The following is an 18,858-nucleotide window of genomic DNA, read 5'->3' as shown; positions in this document are numbered from 1 at the left end:
CGAAGACTTCTGACAAGGTAGGAGACTCTTCGGCCCCCAAGAACCCGAGAGACTCTGAGTCTAGAAAAATCGAGGGCAAGACCCCGAAAGCGCCGACGCCAAAAAAGGCGGCGTCCGCGACTACTCCCAGGCCCAGCGGATCCTCCGAGAAGGAGTCCCCGGCGCCGAGAGCTGCTGATCAGCAGAAAACGTCGAAAATCGTCCCCGAAAAGGATCGATCGACGCCGAGGGATAAAGACCCAAAACTGACGACGACGACCAGAGACCCAAAATCCGGGTCGACGTCGAAAACTTCGACACCGAAAGGTACGGCGACGAGCCATCCGCCGAAAAGAACGGCCGACCCATCCGACGCGGAACACGCGGCCAAGATGGAGAAGAAGAGAAGGCGTCTCGAGGCCGAAATGGAGAACATCATGCAGCGGAAGAAAGATTTCGATGCAAAGATGAAAGCCTTCACGATCCCTCACAAGACCAAGCCACCGGTGGTGGAGGCGGTCGAGGAGGAGGATGAGATCGCCGAAGTCGCCGAAGAACAAGACCAGGACGTCGAGGTGATCGACGACCAGGAGGAGTATGAGAATCCCTACGATAGTTACAACTATGGGGAGGAAGAGGAAAGCAGGACGGACACAGAGTCGGCACCCTCTGACCTACAGGAGGTAGATTACATAGATGTCGACACCGACAGCCCGGAGGAGGTGGTCGACACTTACCCCTCGAGGCCCTCGCCACCGGACGACATCGAGGCCTACAACTCGGTGATACAATCTGCCGCAGCAGCTTTCAAGCTCAAGCTCGACGAAGAGAAGCAGAAAGCAGACTTCCTTCTAGAAACATTGCTCCCAACACAAACGAGGAGCCAGTTCCTTCCAATGCTCGAAAGCGTCTTGGCTCAGGGGAAGGAAGCATTCAGGGAGCCCGCAACATGCAAGGCAGTAACTCCCAGAACTGAGAAGAAGTACAAGCATTCCACAAAGGACCCGGCCTACATTCAGGGCACGGTCTCCGCAGACTCCATTATCACGGCCACAGCAAGGAGGAGGGCTAACACACCGTTCAACGGCAACACGCTTTTCGGAACAACAGTTGATGACACGCTCAGTCAACTGAAAAAAGATAACGAGACAGCAAGATCCATGGGAGCATTGCAGTTCAGAGGGAACAAGAGGGGCACCCTGTCACGGAGGCCCGGCGGGAGAGGCGGAAACCAGCCAGGTACATCACACCAGGCTTTCCAGGAAACGCACCAGGCAGACTCGCAGGCTCAGCATGGTCAGTAGAAGCAGTCCTGGCAGTACCAACAAAGAGGCCAGTCCTTTCGAGGGAGAAATGGACGGGGACAAAATAGAAGAGGGGGGCAGTAGCCCACCTCTAAGTGACTTAAAAAAACTGTGTGCCCGCCCACAAAAAAGATCCCAGGGGGCAGCACGTACAGATGGGTCAAGACAAACTAGACACCTACGACCACATGACACCAGTGGGAGGAAGATTAAGATTTTACCTCCGAGAGTGGAGAGAAATCACATCAGACAAATGGATCCTCAACATTATCCAATTCGGATACTGCATAGAGTTGGAGGGGAGGCCAACAAGCAGAAAACCAAAAAGAAAAACACTAGCAAGCAAGCAGCTGCAGTGTCTTCAGGAGGAGGCAAAGGAACTCCTGCGGAAGCTGGCCATAGAACGGGTTCCCTTCAAGGAAAGAAACGCAGGAATATACTCAACGTACTTCCTGGTACCACAGGTAGACGAGACAATGAGACCCATTCTGGACTTACGGTTCCTGAACAAATTCATAAGAACGCAAAAATTCAAAATGACCTCCCTGCAAGAGGTGCTCCCACAATTGCAGACCGGGGACTTCATGGTCACAATAGACCTCAAAGACGCCTACCTGCACATCCCAATGAACAGAAAGCACAAACACATGCTCAGGTTCACCATTGGAGAAAGCCACTACCAGTTCACGACACTGGCCTTCGGACTAAAATCAGCACCAAGGGTCTTCACAAAGTGCCTCGCGGCAGTCGCAGCGCACCTACGAAGGCAAGGAATACACGTATACCCTTACCTGGACGACTGGCTGGTGAAAGCAAACTCATACCAGAAATGCAAGCAGCACGCACATACAGTGACGAGCACGCTCATAAGCCTGGGGTTCTCCATCCATTGGAAGAAATCATCAATGGAGCCGTAACAGGTCAAGATCTTCCTGGGAGCACAGATCAACACCTTACAGTGCAAGGTGTTCCCCAGCGAGAAGAGGGCGAGGGCGCTGGTGAAAGAAACTCGCCTCTACCGGAAGGGACAAGCTCGGACAGTGAGGACTGCGAGCAAGATCATGGGCATGATGGCATCATGCATCCACCTGGTACCAAATGTACGGCTCCACATGAGACCCATTCAAGAATGGCTACAGGAGCAATGGTCACAAGCTACAGGCGGTTGGGAGGATCTAGTGGTTGTAACGCACGCAGTGCAGAAGGCGATGGCATGGTGGACCATGGAGAACATAACAAGGGGAAAGCATCTAACGCCCCCAACGCCAACAGTGACCATCACCACAGACGCATCCCTGAAGGGATGGGGCGCTCACATGGAGGAGCTCAAGGTGAGGGGACTGTGGACGCCAACAGATGCGGCAAAGCACATCAATTACCTAGAACTGAAGACAATCTTCCTTGCACTGAAAGCCTTTCAAACAAGACTGTACAAACACAAGGTGTTGATACAAACAGACAACACCACTGCGATGTTCTACATCAACAAGCAAGGGGGCACACAGTCAGCCCCGCTTTCAACGCTGGCGCAGGAGATATGGAGATGGGCCATCCCTCTCAAGATAGACCTGCTAGCCATACACCTACCAGGGAAGGACAACATACAAGCCGATTGGCTCAGCAGGCAGACATCGGCATCCCACGAGTAGGAGCTCAATGCTCAGGAGACAAGGTACCTGTTCGACAGGTGGGGGACACTATCGGTGGACCTGTTTGCCACACGCCAGAATGCAAAATGCCAAAACTTCGCATCCAGGCAGCCCGAGGAGGGGTCACTGGGGAATGCCCTATGGATAGATTGGTCAAGGACATTTGCTTACGCCTTTCCCCCATACCACTGATGCACAGAGTGCTGAGCAAGTGAAGAGCGAGCAACATGACACTGATACTGGTCGCACCACAGTGGGCGAGGCAGACATGGTACTCGCAGATCATGGAGATGACACAGAGTGCACCCCACAGATTCAGCAGGAGGAAAGACCTACTCTCCATGCAGAACGGAGAGGTACTACATCCAGAGCCAGAAAGCATGAGCCTAGTAGCTTGGCTCCTGAGGACATAGAGTTCGCACATTTGAGACTACCAGAAAGCACCCTGAGGGTACTTCGGGAGGCACGAAGGCCCAGCACTCGGAAGTGCTACATTGCGAAATGGAAAAGATTCACAATATGGTGCAGACAGGAAAGACTCCACAATAAAATGAAGAGGGACTCCACAGTGCTAAGGTACATGACGCACTTGCTGGAGAAGAACCTTAGCTCATCCTCTTTAAGAGTTCACTTGGCAGCGATAGTCGCCTACACAAGGGGAGAAACGTGCAGGAGCTTCTTCACATCACAGGTGGTGAAGAGATTCTTAGAAGGAGCAAAAAGGATCGCACCACCCAAGCGGGTGCCGCCACCTGCATGGAACTTGAACACAGTCCTAACGGAACTCATGCAAGAGCCCTTTGAACCACTTCACAGGGCCTCCCTAAAGATGCTAACTATGAAAACAGCCTTTCCTGGTTGCAATACCGTCCTTACGCAGAGTAAGCGAGCTTCAAGCGCTGACGCTACAAGAACCCTACATACAAATACACAATGATAGAGTTGTGATGAGGACTGACCCACACTTCATGCCGAAGGTGGTATCCAAATTTCACATGAACCAGTCTATACAGATACCAAGTTTTTTCTAAAAACCAACAACCAGCGCAGAGCGAGCTCTGCACACCCTGGACGCCAGAAGGGCAGTCATGCACTACATTGAAAGGACAAAGGGACACAGGAAAACAAAACAGTTTTTTGTGTCATTCGCAAACAGCTTCATGGGGAAAGCTGTAACCAAAAAGACCATTGCACTATGGATCGCACAGACAATTCAACTCTGCCACAAGCGTGCAGGACAAGAACTGGCAGAGGGGACACGTGCCCACTCCACCAGGAAGAAGGGCGCTACAATAGCCTTCCTGGCTAACACACCCATAGAGGACATATGCCTGGCGGCAACATGGGCTTCGGTGCACACGTTCACGAAGCACTACTGTGTGGACCTACAAATGAACAAGGAAGCTCAAGTTGGACAGAAGGTGCTACAGCACATATTCAACACCCAACGCTCATCTTCCACCCAGCCGCCACGGAAATGAGAAACCGCTACAAAATCTATGCACAGCATAGTGAATCCAGAAAGATTCACGCTGCAAAACGAATAGTTTTCTTACCTGTCGGTGTAGTTTTGCAGCTTGAAGATCTTTCTGGATTCACTAGCGAACCCACCCACCTCCGCCAGAAAGATGAGACTGGAGAGAGAAGAGGTGGTTAACTAAAGAAAGGACTTTAAAAGTACAAAGCGGTAAAATACCAACTAAATAGAACATTGCCATTACTTTGGAAACGAAAGAAACACGGAAAAAAAGAACCCGAAGATGGCGCCCAAGAGTGGGAGCTTCCGCAGGAAGCATGCCGACGTCCCCGGAAATACACCCAAGGGGGTGTGACGCCGACGCCCACCTGGGCTAAGAAAAAAAAACACAAAAAAAAAACAAAGAAAATACTACGAATCCGGACCCAACCACAAGACCGCGGAATAATGCACAGCATAGTGAATCCAGAAAGATCTTCAAGCTGCAAAACTACACCGACAGGTAAGAAAACTATTTGTTACCTGACCTTGGGGGACCCCTGAGTCTAAGCCCAGAACCTTAACTTCAACCAAGTACTCGCCTGGAAACCGGTAATTTACTTTTGCAGCGTGAATCTTTCTGGATTCACTAGGCTGTGCATTATTCCGCTGTCTTGTGGTTGGGTCCGTATTCGTAGTCTTTTCTTTTTTGTTTTTTTTGTAGCCCAGGTGGGCAACGACGTCCCACCTTTTGGTGTATTTCCAGTGACATCGGCACGCTTCCTGCAGATGCTCCCACTCTTGGGTGCCATCTTCAGATTCTTTTTTCCGCGGTTGGGTCTGGATCGTTCCCAAAAGGGCTCCAGACATTTTTGGAGAAAGAAGAAGAAAAATAAGCACCTTTTGCAAGAAAAGAGATTGAGAAGACTACAGGAGACTACACCATCGAAGAGGACGACGAAGGAGAAGAACTTCAAGATCTTCAAGAACTTCGACGTCCATCGGAGAATGCAAGATCAGGGGGCCCCCTGAATTCATGAGATGGACAACACTCCTTTCAAATTCTGCCGTAACTGCCACCGCAATTACGCTCAGAAGGACCAGCACCCGGTCTGCAACCTTTGCTTACCGGTCGACCACGAGAGCGAGGCCTGCAACGCCTGCTCCGCCTTCACGCCGAAGACCCTTCGAGTGAGAGAGAGACAGAGGATAGCCAACGCCACCATGCAGGGCAGGGGAGAGCCACCGTCCGTTCGAGACCTGGGGCTATCATCAGACGAGGAGGACAATGCCGCCGCCGAACACGACGGCTACACGGTCGTAGAGACCAATATTACTATAAAGAAGGTAGGAGACTCTACGGCCCCTAAGGTAATGCACCGAGAGACCCATAGTTTCGAAAAAAAATTTGAGGGCAAAACCTCAAAAGCGTCGACGCTGAAAACTTCGACGTCCGCGGCTACACCAAGGCACAGCGGAATCCTCAGAGAAGGACTCCCAGGCGCCGAGAGCTGGAGAACAGCAGAAGACGTCGAAAATCGCCCCCGAAAACGAGCGTTCGACGCCGAGGGAAAAAGACACGAAGAGCACTTCGGCCCCAACGAAGGACCCGAGCGGCACCGAAACCTTCGACGCCGAAAGTCGGCTCGGCGCCGACCTGTCCGCCGAAAAGAGCAGCCGAACCATTCGACGCAGACCACGCGGCCGAAATGGAGAAAAATAAAAGACGGCTCGAGGCCGAGATGGAAAACATCCTGCAGCGGAAAAAAGATTTCGACGCCAGGATGAAGGAATACACAATCCCGACGAAACCTAGGATACAGGTGGTCGAGGAAACTGAGGAGGAGGACTACGACGTCGAAGGACAGTCGGTGGGCGTCGAGACCTTCGACGACCAAGAAAAGGAGGAGGCCTCCTACTACAAGGATGAAGGAGACGACCACCGCAGGACGCTCCTCGGGTCTGCATCCTTGGAGACTCAGGAAACAGATTGGCATGACATCGACACCGAGACCCTAGAAGACGCCGTCGACACTTATCCCTCGAGGCCCTCGCCACCGGATGACATCGGAGTCTACAACACAGTCATCAGGAATGCAGCTGCAGTTTTCAAAGTAAAACTCGACGAAGAGAAGCAGAAAGCAGACTTCCTTCTCGAGACACTGCTCCCTACACAAACAAGGAGCCAGTTCCTGCCCATGCTCGACAGTGTCATGGCACAGGCGAAAGATGCTTTCAAAGAACCCGCTACATGCAAAGCCGTCACTCCCAGGACGGAGAAAAAGTATAAACATTCCTCCAAGGACCCACCCTACATTCAGGGATCGGTCTCAGCAGACTCCATCATCGCAGCCACGGCAAGAAAGAGGTCCAATGTGCCTACTACTTCTGGGCCACCTCCAGACAAAGAAAGCAAGAGGATGGACCTGGTGGGGAGAAGAATTGAACGGAATGCCGCAATGCACTGGCGCCTGGCGAATTCCAATGCACTGCTCAACAAGCACCAATACCAGATCCTGGAAGAGCTGGGCCAGTTAATAAAGAACATGCCACAGGAATTCAAGAAAAGAGCTGAAAACCTTGTCGAAGAAGGGAAGAATGTAGCCAATTCTTTCCTAAAAACTGCCCTGGACGGAGCAGACACCTCCAGCAGGCTCATGATGATGGGCATCACGGAAAGAAGGCCGGTCTGGCTCAGAATTTCGGGCTACAAGCCAGAAGTGCAGCACAGCATCCTCATCACACTGTTCAACGGAGAAACGTTGTTCGGGGCCCCAGTTGACGAGAAACTCAGCCAACTGACGAAGGATAACGAGACTGCAAGATCCATGGGGGCATTGCAGTTCTGAGGTACTAAAAGGGGCACCCCGTCACGAAGACCTAACGGGAGGGGAGGAAACTAGCCAGGAACATCACACCAGGCGTTCCAACAAGCCCACCAAGAAGACTCCCAGACACAGCAGGGGCAGCAAAAACAGTCCTGGCAGTACCAACCAAGAGGCCAGTCCTTTTGCTGGAGAGGGAATGGACGTGGACAGAATAAGAGAGGGGGACAGCAACCAGCCTCTAAGTGACTCAATAAAGCTCCATGTGCCCACCCGAGCAAAAACTCCCAGGGTGGAGCACAAACACACCAGACAGGAGTTACGCGAATTAAACACCTGCGTACATGTAAGACCAGTGGGAGGAAGACTGAAACACTTCTTCAGGGAGTGGAAGAGTATAACATCAGACAAATGGGTACTCAACATCATACAGTATGGGTACTGCATAGAGTTGGAAGGAAAGCCAACGGTCAGAAAGCCAAAAAGAAGGCCACTAGCAAGGAAAGACCTAGAGCTCCTTCGAGAAGAAGCAAGGGAGCTCCTGCAAAAACAAGCCATAGAACCAGTACCTTACAGGGAAAGGAACAGGGGCGTATACTCCACATACTTCCTGGTACCAAAGGTGGACGAAACTATGACACCCATCCTGGACCTAAGATTCTTAAACAAGTTCGTAAGAATGCAAAAGTTCAAGATGACCTCCCTACAGGAGGTACTTCCTCAATTGCAAGGCGGGGACTTCATGGTCACCATAGACCTACAAGATGCCTACCTACACATCCCAATGAACGGGCCACAAGCACCTCCTCAGATTCATCATCGGATAAGACCACTACCAGTTCACAACCCTGGCGTTCGGACTCAAATCGGCACCAAGGGTTTTCACAAAGTGCCGCGCAACAGTCGCAGCACACCTACGAAGGGAAGGGATACACGTGTTCCCCTACCTGGACGACTGGCTGATCAAAGCAAGCTCATACAAAATGTGCAAGCAGCACGCACAGAGAGTGACCAGCACACTGATGAACCTAGGATTCTCCATCCACTGGGGAAAATCCTCCTTGGAACCAGAACAAATAAAAATCTTCCTGGGAGCACAGATCGACACCTTACAGAGCAAGGTGTTCCCCAGCGAGAAGAGAACGAGAGCGCTCTTGAGGGAGACGCAGCTCTACCGGAAGGGGCAAGCTCGGACAGTGAGGACAGCGAGCAAAATCATGGGCATGATGGCATCATGCATACACCTAATGCCAAACGCACGGCTCCACATGAGACCTTTACAGGAATGGCTACAGGAGCAATGGTCACAAGCTACAGGTCGTTGGGAGGATCTAGTGGTTGTAACGCACGCAGTGCAGAAAGAGATGGAATGGTGGAACATGGGGAACATAACAAGGGGGAAGCCTGTGACCCCACCAACGCCAACAGTGACCATCACCACAGACGCATCCCAGAAGGGATGGGGCGCTCACATGAAGGAACTCAAAGTAAGAGGCCTGTGGACACCAGCAGATGCGGTCAGACACCTCAATTACCTGGAGTTGAAGACAGTTTTCCTAGCCATAAAGGCCTTCCAGACAAAACTGTACAACCAGAGGGTGTTGATCCAGACAGACAACACAACAACGATGTTTTACATCAACAAGCAGGCCGGGACACAATCAGCCCCGCTTTCGAAGCTAGCGCAGGAGATATAGAGATGGGCCATCCCACGCAAGATAGACCTGCTAGCCATACATCTGCCAGGGAAGGACAATGTAGAAGCAGACTGGCTCAGTAGACAGACATCGGCATCCCACGAGTGGGAACTCAATGCACAAGAAACGAGAAGGCTCTTCGACAGGTGGGAGACACTGTCGGTAGACCTATTTGCAACACGCCAGAATGCAAAATGACGAAACTTCGCATTCAGGCAGCCCGGGGAGGGCTCCCTGGGGAATGCCCTAAGGACAGCCTAGTCCAGGACATTTGCCTACGCTTTTCCCCCGATACCGCTGATGCACAAGGTACTCAGCAAGTGCAGAGCGAGCAACATGACCCTGATACTGGTCGCACCGCAGTGGGCCAGGCAGACATGGTACTCGCAGATCATGGAGATGACACAGAGTGCACCCCACAAATTCTGGAGAAGGAAAGACCTACTCTCCATGCAAAACGGAGAAGTGCTGCACCCTGAGCCAGAGAGCATGAGCCTCGTAGCGTGGCTCTTGAGGACATAGAGTTTGCGCATTTGAAACTGCCAGAAAGCACCCTAAGGGTACTTCGGGAGGCACGAAGACCCAGCACATGGAAGTGCTATGTAGTGAAATGGAAGAGATTTACACTGGTGCAGGAGGGAAAAGCTACACAATAAGATGCAGAAGGACTCGACAGTGCTAAAGTACCTCACGCACCTGCTCGACAAAAATCTAAGCTCATCCTCACTGAGGGTTCACTTGGCAGCGATAGTCGCTTACCCAAGAGGAGAAACGTGCAAGAGTTTCTTCACATCACAAGTTGTTAAAAGATTCCTGGAGGGAGCAAAGAGGATCGCACCACCAAAGAGGGTGCCACCACCTGCATGGAACCTTAACCTAGTCCTAACGGAACTCATGAAGGAACCTTTCGAGCCAATTCACAAGGCCTCCCTAGAAATGCTGACCATGAAAACTGCTTTCCTGGTAGCAATCACTTCACTGCGCAGAGTGAGCGAACTGCAGGCACTAACGCTACAAGAACCCTACATACAGATACACAACGATAGGGTGGTGATGAGAACGGACCCACACTTCATGCCAAAGGGGGTGTCAAGGTTCCACATGAACCAGACTATACAGATACCGAGTTTCTTCCAAAAACCGGCAACAAGAGCTGAAAGAGCACTGCACACTCTGGACGCCAGAAGGGCAGTCATGCACTACATTGAGAGAACGAAGGAACACCGAAAAACAAAGCAATTCTTTGTGTCCTTCGCTAACAGTTTCATGGGGAAACCAGTAACTAAAGGAACAATTGCGCGATGGATCGCCCAAACAATACAGTTCTGCCACAAGCGGGCAGGACAGGAACTAGCAGAGGGGACACGTGCCCACTCTACCAGGAAAAAGGGAGCTACAATAGCTTTCCTAGCTAACACACCCATTCAGGACATATGCCTGGCGGCAACATGGGCTTCAGTGCACATGTTCACGAAGCACTACTGTGTGGCTATACAGATGGACAAGGAAGCAAAAGTCGGACAAAGGGTGCTTCAACACATATTCAATAACCAACGCTCATCTTCCACCCAGCCGCCACAAACATGAGAAACCGCTACAAAGTCTATGCACAGCATAGAGAATCCAGAAAGATTCACGCTGCAAAACAAATGGTTTCTTACCTGTCGGTGTAGTTTTGCAGCTTGAAGATCTTTCTGGATTCACTAGCGAACCCAACCACCTCTGCCAGAAAGATGAGGCTGGAGAGAAAAGGTGGTTGAAACAAGGACAAATACTTGGAAAAAGAAACCTTAAAGGTTAAAGCGGTGAAATCACTTAAGTAGAATATTGCCATAACTTCGGTAACAAAACGAACACGCGAAAAAAAGAATCCGAAGATGGCGCCCAAGAGTGGGAGCTTCCGCAGGAAGCGTGCCGACGTCACCGGAAATACACCAAAAGGTGGGACGTCGACGCCCACCTGGGCTACAAAAAAAAAGAAAAGACTACAAATCCGGACCCAACCACAAGACCGCGGAATAATGCACAGCATAGTGAATCCAGAAAGATCTTCAAGCTGCAAAACTACACCAACAGGTAAGAAACTATTCGTTACCTGCCATTGGATAACATTGACTCATTTTGACACGGAAATTTTCTAATTGTGAAGTTTTGAAATCTGAAAATATTCACATAAAATCAACCAAAGTCCGAATTCCGAAGTACTCACCTGTGATCAGGGGAGAAGCCAGTACTGTACATTTCAGCCCAGTACTGAACCGCAAAAGTAATCCCTAGAGGGGTTACTAGTAATCTGTATTTTCTCCATAGGAACCCATTGTCTGTATTTCTATGAAATTTCTTCTAAGTGTCTACTTTTGAAAACTTTAAATATTCTTTAAAAATCACACGAAATACTGAAACGCAATTACCTACCGGTTTTGAGTTAAGACCCCAGTGCTGGCCCTAAGAGACCAGTGCTGGGTTACAAAAGTAACACGATCGTACTTTACCTGAATTTTCTCCCATTGAAGAACATTGTCAGATTTCCATTGAAAAGTTTCTAAGTGGGAACTTTTAAAACAGCTTTATATTCATGAAAAGTCACTACAGTAACTAAAACGTTTTTGCTAATCTGGTTTCAGCTTCGACCCCAGGACTGAATCTAAGACCTAGTCCTGGGACTACTAAAGTAATCTATATAGTAATCAACTGTACTTGCATGTGGAAAACCCATTGAGCTCAATGCTATAGTGTATTTTATGATTGTGTTGCTTACTGTCAATACTGTATTAATTGTGTGCACAAACTTTATTGCTCCTTTGCAAAGTAATTGCATGAGAGAACTCATAACAAGAAAAGTATATTTTTATAACTGTTGGTTCTAAAAATAAAACACCTATATCTGTGGATATAAAAACAATTGACCTGGAGTTCAGTCCTTGCGTGTGTGAAACCTTTTGCTGACTGAATGTGTACAACAAATGCTTTACACTGTCCTCTGGTACTGCCTTACTGCTTGACCAAGCTACCACTTTGGAGAGTAGGGTCAGTTCTGACTTTAACCTCTGTTATACCTCTGGGGTTGGTGGACTCTATACACACTGTACTTCATTCTAGTCCAGTATATATAGAGCCACTTTCTCACAGTATGCGAGGGAAACATTAAAAAAATGAGGTGTGTTGGGGGGGTAAATAAGAAAAATAACTAAACTTAATTTAAAATTATATATATATATCTTCGGGATGAGCGCAGGTGGGCAAGCAACACGAGGGATGTGCGTGTGCACATGGCTTGGCTGTAGTGCACAGAGAAACTTCATTGCCGCTCAAAGGAAAAAAATATTAGAGGGGACCCCAAGAAAATCAGAAGAAGAATTGCTCGGGCTCCAGTGCCTCGGTATCAAAAGTCCTAGGTTCTGAGGACTAAAAAACATGGGCACTCTTCTGGCCAGAAGCAAAGTCTCACTTCCTGGGGTTCCAAAACCACTCAAGGGACACACTAGCTCCTAAGTAACTAAAGACTTGCACGCAAAGAGCAAGACATTGTCTTTGAAGAACTGAAACAATTTATGCAGGAAAAACGTGTAAAGAAAATCCCAAGAGACAGGCTCAGAATCAATCTTTGCCACAGCCTCCACCAAAAATAGTGCCACAAGAACACAGGGCCACAAGCCCAACGACTTTCAGCACCCCCAGTCACCACAAACACTCTTGCCCTCTCCACAAGAGGAAGAAGAGGGAGAGATACAGGACACAGCGCCTAAAATGTGACAACAATTTTGTGCGAATACCAGAAGTATCTTTTACTATATGTTCATGTGTATGTACGTTTTGTCTGTTTCTTTCTCTCGAACAGGTTTTAAGCAACCTTAGGAGGACACAACCTCTCTCATCACCGCACCTTAGCATGTGCGCCATCACCATTTGTCACAAAAACCACACCTGACCATCACGTCCATTCACTTAAACACTAGCACATAGGTCCTGAAGAAAGCCAGCAAAGGTTGCTGCCTGGTTGAAACATGTAGATCTGACCTTCTATTATAGGATATTGGAGACCTAATTTAATCTCTACACATCTCCGCCCCTTTTGTTTTAATACTGCCATAGGGCCCACAATTAAAATATGACCTTTAGTCAAAAGGGACCCAATAGACAGTTTTTAAACTTCACCACTCTGCACCTACCACACTAAAAACCAGCTCCGCTGTTAATCGGGCGTTGAAGCACACCTGAGGTGCACTCGGCACCTTGGGTGGGACCCGATGATAAAGCATGCCACCAACTAGGTTGGTGGGTGTGGGTTTTCATAAAAAACTAATTTTCCCACACATGGACATTAGCTTCTAAAGTATGGGCTAGTTCTTCTTGATATCCATTGTACTATTTAGGGGAAGTGAACTAGCCCCTACAGCAACCCTTTCCTCTCTCCCATTCGATTTACAAGAGTAGCGGCAGGGCAAGCAAACCACTGGAAGATCTTAAATTCAGTTGTCCTACTCTCCTGATACAATAGAGTTATCTGGGATGAGATGCAAGGTCTGATGCCTCATCGCCCAGATCAATATAGAAAACTAAGGGAAGGCCTGGTAAGTGAGAAGGCAGATCAAATGCAATAATCAAATGTGTATTGGAAGGAGCTGACACTGCTGCAGGGGCACCAATATATTAATCATGCTTCGCATATTCGGGTTCAAACCTGAGGTGCAGCAGTACATTTTTAATGTCCCATAGGGAAACCTCTTTGGGCCTGCTATGTACACAGCTAGAGAAAATAAAGTTTGATACCGACACAGCGAAATCCATGGGTGCTTTACAGACAATAACTCAAAAGCAACAGACCTTTTGGTGGTACTAGGATGAGGTACAGCAAAAGGCGTGGACTCTATTGTGGAGGCTACAAAATGGACCGACGTTGGAGTACCCCCAACATGGCCACCTTCTTTCTACCAAGCTGGGGGAAGGCTACACCAATTCCACCAGTTGTGGCAAAACATCTCATTAGACCAATTGGTACTACAAATAATCAGGCAGGGATATTGCCTAGAACTAACTCACCAACTACCAAATATCCAGAGGTTAAATCCGCAACATCTGCTAAACGATGAAGTAGTTATCTACTAAAAAGGGCCATAGACCTAATCCCACCCAAACATCAAAGCAAAGGAGTCTACTCTCTTTATTTCCTCATACCAAAGAAAGACTGCTCACTATGGCCTATTCTGGACGTGTTACCACTCAGTTGGTATGTACTATCCGAGCACTTCCATATGGTCATATTGCAAGATATAATACCACTACTACAAGAGAGCAACTTCATGACTAAATTAGGCCTGAAGCACGCTTACTTTCACATGCCAACCCACCCAGCGCACTGTGAATACCTACGGTTTGTGTTAACTGGACGTCCTTATTAATTCAGGGTGCTACCATTTGGGGGATAACAACAAGGGTGTTCCCAAAATGCTTAGCGGTAGTAGCAGCAAAAATACGAAGGTAAAACAAACATGTCTTTCCTTTTCTAGACAATTGGATGATCGAGTCCAAACAACATCAAGTGTCTAATAGACACTCAAAACCAAATCAACTTACTTTACCAATTGGGCTTTGCTGTCGGTGCAACAAAATCGCATTTCCAACTACTCCAGGTACAAACATACCTAGGAGCATTTCAGTATCTGGAACAGCTTACCGCATTCGGCAAAGGGTTCTCAATCTCCAGAATCAAGTCTTTTTCATGCGCATCGTCACCTACCAGTCAAAACAGTGATGCGCCTACTAGATGATGGCATAATACATAGTGATAGTCCCACATGCACAACTGCACATAAGACCGCTCCAAGAGTATTTAGCATCACAATGGCCACAAGTTGGGTGATGGGGGTGGGGCAGAACATGGAAGATCTAGTGTTGGTTTCACCCAAGGTCCATCAAGCACTGCAGTGGTGGAACACCTCAAACATACTGAAGGGAAGAGCCTTCAAGGACCCAGTCCCATAGGTGACAATCACAAGCAATACATCACTCATGGGGGTGGGGTGCTTATATGAAGGACATTGTGGTTCAGGGATACTGTACCTAACAACAACAAACAATGCATCAATATGCTGGAGCTTATAGCCATCTATATGGCTCTCAAAGCGTTCCTAACAGACTTTGCAGGGAATAAAATTCCTTCTACGAACAGACAATGTGACGGCAGTGTATTACATTGTAAAACGAGTGACCCATTTCATACAACTATCACATCTAGCGCAGTCCATATGGAAGTGGGCAAACGCAATTCAATACCTAACGAGGCAGGAAAATTCAATACCGGACCTGCTCAGCAGGACACAGCAGAAAGTTCACGAGTGGGAAATACACACTACAGTCTTGCAACAATACTGCAACCGGTGGGGAACTCTCACACTGGACCTGTATGCCACCTACTAAAAACTCTGCCAAAGCTTCCTATCCAGATACCCACACCCATTATCCAAAGGAAACACTTTGTGAATGAATTGGTCAAGGATATTTGCTTACGCTTTTCCTCCTCCCACGCATTCCATACGTTGTTAGGGAACTCAGACTTCGATGACCCTTATACTGATTGCTTGGTAGGTTTAGGTATTGTTGCTAAGCCTACTGCCTCAGTACCCAAAATCCAAGAACCGACTAGCTATAGTGTCTCATTCGTTCTCCTACATAATCACTAAGCTAGAAATGATTAGACAACCCACAACACTCCCAACTCTCAGGAATCGCGGTAGCAAGGTGTACCCTTTCGCTCACTCACTCGTACTTGTCCACAATAAGAATACTCAGACACTGATATAGTTTACAGTGTTTATTTTAACTTATCGTGCTCTATAATGCAGTATACAAGCCACCACCAACAGCAAAACACATAAATCTAAATCAGTTAGCATTGTAGCAAGTCCATAGGCTCTGAAAGGGAATTCATTGTATATAGACAGCGAATAAAGGACTATAAGACCTAACCACCCTCCCCTTGACTTGAAGAAGTTTTATTATATAAAGGAAGATCTCTGGGCTATGTCTACCCCATACCTTAGTGCCTAGATGGTAGTTTTACATCATAGGAACAGCATAGCTCTTCTCCCTGGAAAGGTCCTCCTCCAAGTGTGTCTTAAACCAACATGCAATCCCATAATATTAAAGCACAGGTTTTCAGCATCTGTAGCTGTGTAGCATGTTTTGTCTAAGTGCTAGGGACTGACCAGAACAGAATAACAAGGGGCATTGTTTATCGACCTTTGCACAGGTCAGGAACAGGAACAGGCAGAGAACGCAGGAAGCAAACAGTTCTCATATGAAAGGCACAAACAGAGTCTTGCAAAATAGTCATGTAGTAACGTGCGCAAAAGCAGCATCATGGCAGCAGAGCTTATGCTAACTTAGCAATGTCGACAATGACCGTAACGGCCGTACTACAGTATCCAATCTCTATGACCTCATGCCCCAGATTGCAAGATTGACATGCTGTATAATGGGATGTCTCGCCCTGCCCCTGCTATGAGTGAGAAGGTTTGGATAGTTGGTAGCTTCTCGTGAGGTACTAGGGATAGCTCCAGCAATTTTGTTTACTGTGACCAAAGCATTGTGTTAGTACATTGTCATTAACAGACTGCACAATTACCATTGAAATGACCATTACATTTGCACAGACTTGGATCCAAATGATGTGTGGAAATCGTGTTTCTGTGAATATTTATCATTTGTGCATCACTAAGAAAAAACATTATTATATCCCATTTAAATCTCTTTCCAGCACACTGCAGAGTTGCAATAAAATGTGCGTTATTTTTGCCTTCCTAACTGCTGAATGCATACAGTTCATTTACAGATATTTACATTTTATTGTGTTGCAAAGAACATCCTGCAGCCTTTCACACTCTGTGCTCCAGCAAAATTGTCACAATTCACTTTTAAGGCTCTTCTTACTTTGCAGTGAGAGCAGGAAAAGTAAAAAAAAAAAAGAGTCCTCATGTTAAAAGAATAAGCAGCAATTTATCAGAAGCCATAGCCTGACATTTGACCTGTCTTTGAAGCACCTCAAATCTAACAAGATAAACACAGAATTTAAAGGCATCTTTATTTATTGCTTGGACTTTACTGACCAGCTAAAAATAGGCCTCTGACTGGGATGTGCTGGTCCATGCATTGCATGTGATCTACAGCAACACACTGCAAACAGAGAAACTTTACTTATCTGTTAAAATTTGTATACGTGTCCTAGATTCACATGTGACCTTCCCGACTCCCCACTGATAGGAAAATAGAATGGTTATTAAGTTTATCATGGCAGATGAGGAGGCGACATGTATAAGGAGGCTGTCCTGCTGCATTACAGATTTTGACCAGCGTACTCAATAGTTATTCTATGAACTCTTTAAACAGGAAAAAAAACTTGTAAGTAAAATAAGTTACATTATTCCAAACCCCAGCAGGATAGAACATGAAGCTTGAGCAGCAGCTGGAGTTACTACATTGCAAGCTGCTGACCAGTTAGAAGACTAAGTAGCCTGTTCCTAATAACTTTTCTTTTTTATATGGTAGTAGATAATCTGTTGGGTGTACACCTACAGTTACCAGCTGTGCTTTAACAAACTGGTATTTGCCCCCTTTCCCCTTCAAAGTGGCGCAATTGACAATTTAGGACTGACGGTAATGAGAAACTGTTATGATCGTTAATGGTAGTTTAAGAAAACTTCTTACTTCTGATGAAGGGATTGTTAGGGTTGTGTGTATGTAGAATTGCTTGGACATTGGCTTCGTTTATCACATTACTAATGTCAGGTCTTTATTCTCCTATCCTACCAGCAGAGAAAACTCAAGAAGAACCTCCTGCAAAACTTCTGGATGACCTCTTCCGCAAGACCAAAGCTGCTCCCTGCATATACTGGCTGCCACTTACCCAAGAGCAGGTGAGCATTTCAATGCTGGAAGTGCTCCATTAAGAGTTTTAAAAAAATCTATAACAGATTATAGCCACCAAAGTCCTGGATCCCAGAAGACAATAATATGGAAATGTACCTCATACCTACCCAAAGGAGCATCTTCAGGTGTTTTCTTTTAATAAACCTGATTTGAGTAAATAAAATCAACGTTTGAACCTCTGACATTGTCCAAGAACAGAGACCATTGTCGGAGCAGCCTATTTTTCTATACCAATGAAATACAGCAAGCTTGTTTTTGTTTCTCGTTCATTTTTTTAAAGCATTCTTGACCCTCAAGCTATCCACCACTCATTCCTTTTTCTTAAACATATTTATTTATTTATTCAAAGTTTTATATAGCGCGAACAGGATCCTTACAGATATCAGAGCGCTTCACAAAGACAGGGAAGGGGCAGTAGGAGTCAACAGAGATAATGGGAGACCGTATAATAGTCAATAACATGGTAATAACATGGATAATAAAAACATACATAATACCAATCGATATACAATCAGGTAAGGGAGTAATATAGGAACAGCACAGGTCATTGAGCACACTACAGAGGTGTACAGGTGGATCAGTAAACCAACGTGTATCATATCTTGGTCGGTAGTAAGAGAGTAGCGTAGTAGTGCCCCCAACAAGTAGAATATAGTGCCAGGGGATAGGGTGAGCAGTGATACAAAGCAATGCAGAGTCTCTGTACCAACATCTATAACGATCAGGAGATCTTGGCCAGAAGGATGGTTTTCACCTCTTTCTTGAAGAGTGCAGTGGAGGAGATCAGCCTGGTTTCAGGAGGGAGCGCATTCCAGATCCGGGGAGCCATCCCTGAGAAGGAGCGCTTGTAAGTTTTCACTTTCCGGAATCTACGAGGTTTCAGGAGAAGATTTTTTGTGCTCCTATTGGATCTCGGACCTCCTGATATAGACAGCTTTTGAGCGAGGTAGTTAGGTGCCTTGTGGTGCACGGCCGCGTGTGTCATAACTGCAATTTTTAGCTGTATTCTGGCTTCAAAAGGCA

General features: G+C 47.3%; 1 protein-coding gene across 2 annotated transcripts in view; it reads left to right on the top strand.

The window, feature by feature from the left end:
- Positions 1 to 18,858, top strand: part of ACIN1 (apoptotic chromatin condensation inducer 1) — a 1,432,530-nt gene that overhangs the window by 1,390,634 nt on the left and 23,038 nt on the right. The window contains exon 19 of one of the 2 annotated variants that reach the window (XM_078644895.1): positions 17,722 to 17,822. In XM_078644895.1, the coding sequence (XP_078501021.1) occupies positions 17,722 to 17,822 (101 nt within the window). Of the gene's footprint in view, positions 1 to 17,718; positions 17,823 to 18,858 lie in introns of both variants that reach the window. The other variant, XM_078644894.1, reaches the window with a different exon arrangement.

This window comes from Lissotriton helveticus, chromosome 5_1, assembly GCF_964261635.1.
Source record: "Lissotriton helveticus chromosome 5_1, aLisHel1.1, whole genome shotgun sequence".
In the NCBI taxonomy this organism is placed as follows: domain Eukaryota; kingdom Metazoa; phylum Chordata; class Amphibia; order Caudata; family Salamandridae; genus Lissotriton; species Lissotriton helveticus.
Note: the sequence above shows the minus strand (reverse complement) of the source record. Positions and strands in the feature narration are given on the sequence as shown.